This window comes from Tupaia chinensis, unplaced genomic scaffold (assembly GCF_000334495.1).
Source record: "Tupaia chinensis unplaced genomic scaffold, TupChi_1.0 Scaffold000564_1, whole genome shotgun sequence".
NCBI lineage: Eukaryota > Metazoa > Chordata > Mammalia > Scandentia > Tupaiidae > Tupaia > Tupaia belangeri.
Genome location: NW_006160077.1, coordinates 456,794 through 459,903, shown reverse-complemented (window position 1 = coordinate 459,903; position 3,110 = coordinate 456,794). Strand labels below are relative to the sequence as shown.

The following is a 3,110-nucleotide window of genomic DNA, read 5'->3' as shown; positions in this document are numbered from 1 at the left end:
TATGGTTAATAGTAACAAAATTATTTAAAATTGTCTAATGTATTGAAATATTTTCTAATATTACAGGTGATGCTGAATAGAAAACACAATTATTCCCATTCTAATATTATTTTAAGCAGATTACTGTAATGAGTTAGAATAAAAATATATAGCTTAATTCTATAAATACATAATAATTGCTATTAATATTCCATACATATTTCTTCTATTTGTATTAATTTTATATTATGGGATTATAACATTACATTTTCATCCAAATTTTATGTTTTCTTTCTTTCAGGTAATTTACTTATTTGTATATAAAACACAGCAACTAGAATATATGGAAAGTCAGAGAAACATCTCAGAATTCATCCTTTTAGGACTTTCTTATAATCAGAACATACAAACATTTTGCTTTGCACTCTTCTTATTTTGTTATGTTGCTCTCTTGGTAGGAAACCTTGTGATTCTTGTCTCTATTCTATGTAGCCCCCTTTTTCACCAACCGATGTATTATTTCCTCACCCATTTATCTTCTATGGACATCTTCTATACCTCTACTGTTACTCCCAAATTAATTGGTGACTTGCTAGGAGGGACAAACATTTCCTATAGCAGTTGCATGTTGCAGGTTTTTACCATGCACTTCTTTGGAAGTATTGAGGTCTTTATTCTAACTGCCATGGCATTTGATCGCTATGTTGCCATCTGCAAACCTCTCCACTACATGATTATCATGAACAGGACAAGGTGCAATCTCCTAGTTTTAGCTGCTTGGGCTGGGGGTGCTGTGCATTCATTTCCTCAGTTGTCCATGACAATTAGTTTACCCTTCTGTGGCCCTAACAAAATTGATCACTATTTTTGTGATATTTTCCCTTTGCTAAAAGTTGCCTGCACTGATACTTACATCACTGGTGTCCTTGTGGTCGCCAATTCAGGTATGGTTGCCTTAGTTACCTTTGTTGTTCTATTTGTTTCTTATGTCATTATATTATTCACATTAAGAAATCACTCAGCTGAGGGAAGACGCAAAGCCCTTTCTACCTGTGGGTCTCATATCACTGTGGTCATCTTATTTTTTGGCCCTTCCATATTTGGATACCTTAGACCTCCTACTACTTTCCCTGAGGATAAGGTATTTGCACTTTTTTACACAATCATTGCTCCTATGTTCAATCCCTTAATCTACACTTTGAGAAATACAGAGATGAAAAGAACTATGAGAAAAGTTTGGTGTCAGACATTGTTTCCAAAGGAAGCACATAGTTAATTAACAGAAGTTTATTGACTTAGCAACTTCATAACGAAAAGGACTAGGTAAAAATGTAAAAGATAAAAACTGTCTCCTAGGTTTTGTACTACTTTGCTAATTTGAATGGAATAAGGAGAGAAATAGGACTTAGAATTTTAAAATAATAACTAATCAAATACTTAAGTTAGCATAACAAAGTAAGTTGGAAACTTAGATAATTTTGTGCTATATTAAGATAGTATAGGTAAGGATATTATATTAAAAAAAATAAAAAGAAGAAGCATTAAACACCTCTGAACCAAAACAAATAAGGTAATGTTATGTTGAATAGCAAATTATAATGCAGAAATATTTTAATTATAATTTTTTTAAAAGCTGAATTTGAGAGTCAGACCACACAGTGATATAGTGTATGATAGTGGAGATGTTGAAATCTATAATATAAATAGTGCTTTTGAATTTCCACAATAATATTCATATACGTTCCCTAGCAGATTTTAAAAACAGATTGTGCAACAAATAAATCAGTTTAGCAGAATTTCTTTATGTTTGTTCCTGGAAGCATTAATTCTCTTGACTTTCCATTAAAAAAAATATTAACAGTCAGTAAAGACATAGTGAGAATTAATAACTTGGAATTCTAAGACATATTCACTGGCCAGGTTTTCACTGACTTATAAAATGTAAACAATTTTCAGCAGAGAGCTTTACATTCTTTTTTTCTGTTAAGTATTCTAGTATTCTTTCCTTTGTCCCTCCCACTCATCTTTTACCTTCTACTCCTTTCCCTTCCAGTCTCTATTATGTGTTCTTACTCTCTCTATGATATTGTCAGATCTTTCCATTTCTGCCATAGTGTACAGATATTCTATTGAGTGAAGATATACAGTATGTGTGTTTTAGAGTCAGGCTTACTTCACTTAGCATTAAGTCTTTCATATTCAATCATTTTGAACTAAATGATAGGGCTTGATTGTTCTTTATAGTGGAGTAGCATTCCATAGTATATATGTGGCACACTTTTTCAATCCTTCTTCAGTTTTTAGGAACTTGCCTTGGTTCCATGTATCAATTGTGATTAATGCTGCAATGAATATGAACATGCAGGTGTATCTCCAGCAGAATATTTGCTATCCTTTGGAGTAGGATTTCTGGGTCAAATGTTAAATTCTATTTACAGGCTTTTTAAGACTTTCCATCTGTTTTCCACAACAGTTAATTTTACATTTAATTTACATTCCCACCAACAATGTAGGACAGTTCCCTTTTCATCAAAGCCTTGCCAGCATTTGTTCTTAACTTTTTGATCCTAGTCATTCTTACTGGGGTTAAATGGTATCTCATTGTAGTTTTGAAAATGATATATTTGTTAATACTCTTGACTTGAGTATCATGTGTTACATGCATATGTTGAAAAACCATTTTGTGAGCCATCAAGACATACAGTGATAAAATCTAAATAAAAATAAAATACCCTTGAGTGTCATGTGTCACATGCATATTTTGAAGACCACAGTGTGAGCCATAAAGATATACAATAATAAAATATAAATAAAAATGAAATACGTTTTATAAATACATTTATGAAATAAAATATAATTTTAAAAACAAATATTTTCCTTTACTACCTGCCATTGATAAATAAACTGCTAATCATTAGACCTCGTATCTAAGAATTCTCTTGTTAAAATAAAAATAAACTGAAAAAGATAAATAACATGCAAAGGAAAACTAACAAAAACACTAACAAGCAAAGAACATCAGAGGTGCACATGGATGTTTTTAGCAGCTTTATTGATAGTAGCCAAAAGATCAAAGAAACCAAGACATCCTTCCACTAAATAAATGAGTAAATAAGTGAATAATACTCCAG

At 31.4% G+C, this 3,110-nt stretch overlaps 1 protein-coding gene across 1 annotated transcript; it reads left to right on the top strand.

Annotated features, from left to right (window-relative positions):
* The first annotated feature begins 322 nt into the window (after positions 1-322).
* Positions 323-1,255, top strand: LOC102492061 (olfactory receptor 4P4-like). The gene has a single exon (XM_006157907.1). It carries the CDS (start codon positions 323-325, stop codon positions 1,253-1,255), a length of 933 nt encoding a protein of 310 aa, XP_006157969.1.
* Positions 1,256-3,110: the final 1,855 nt, after the last annotated feature.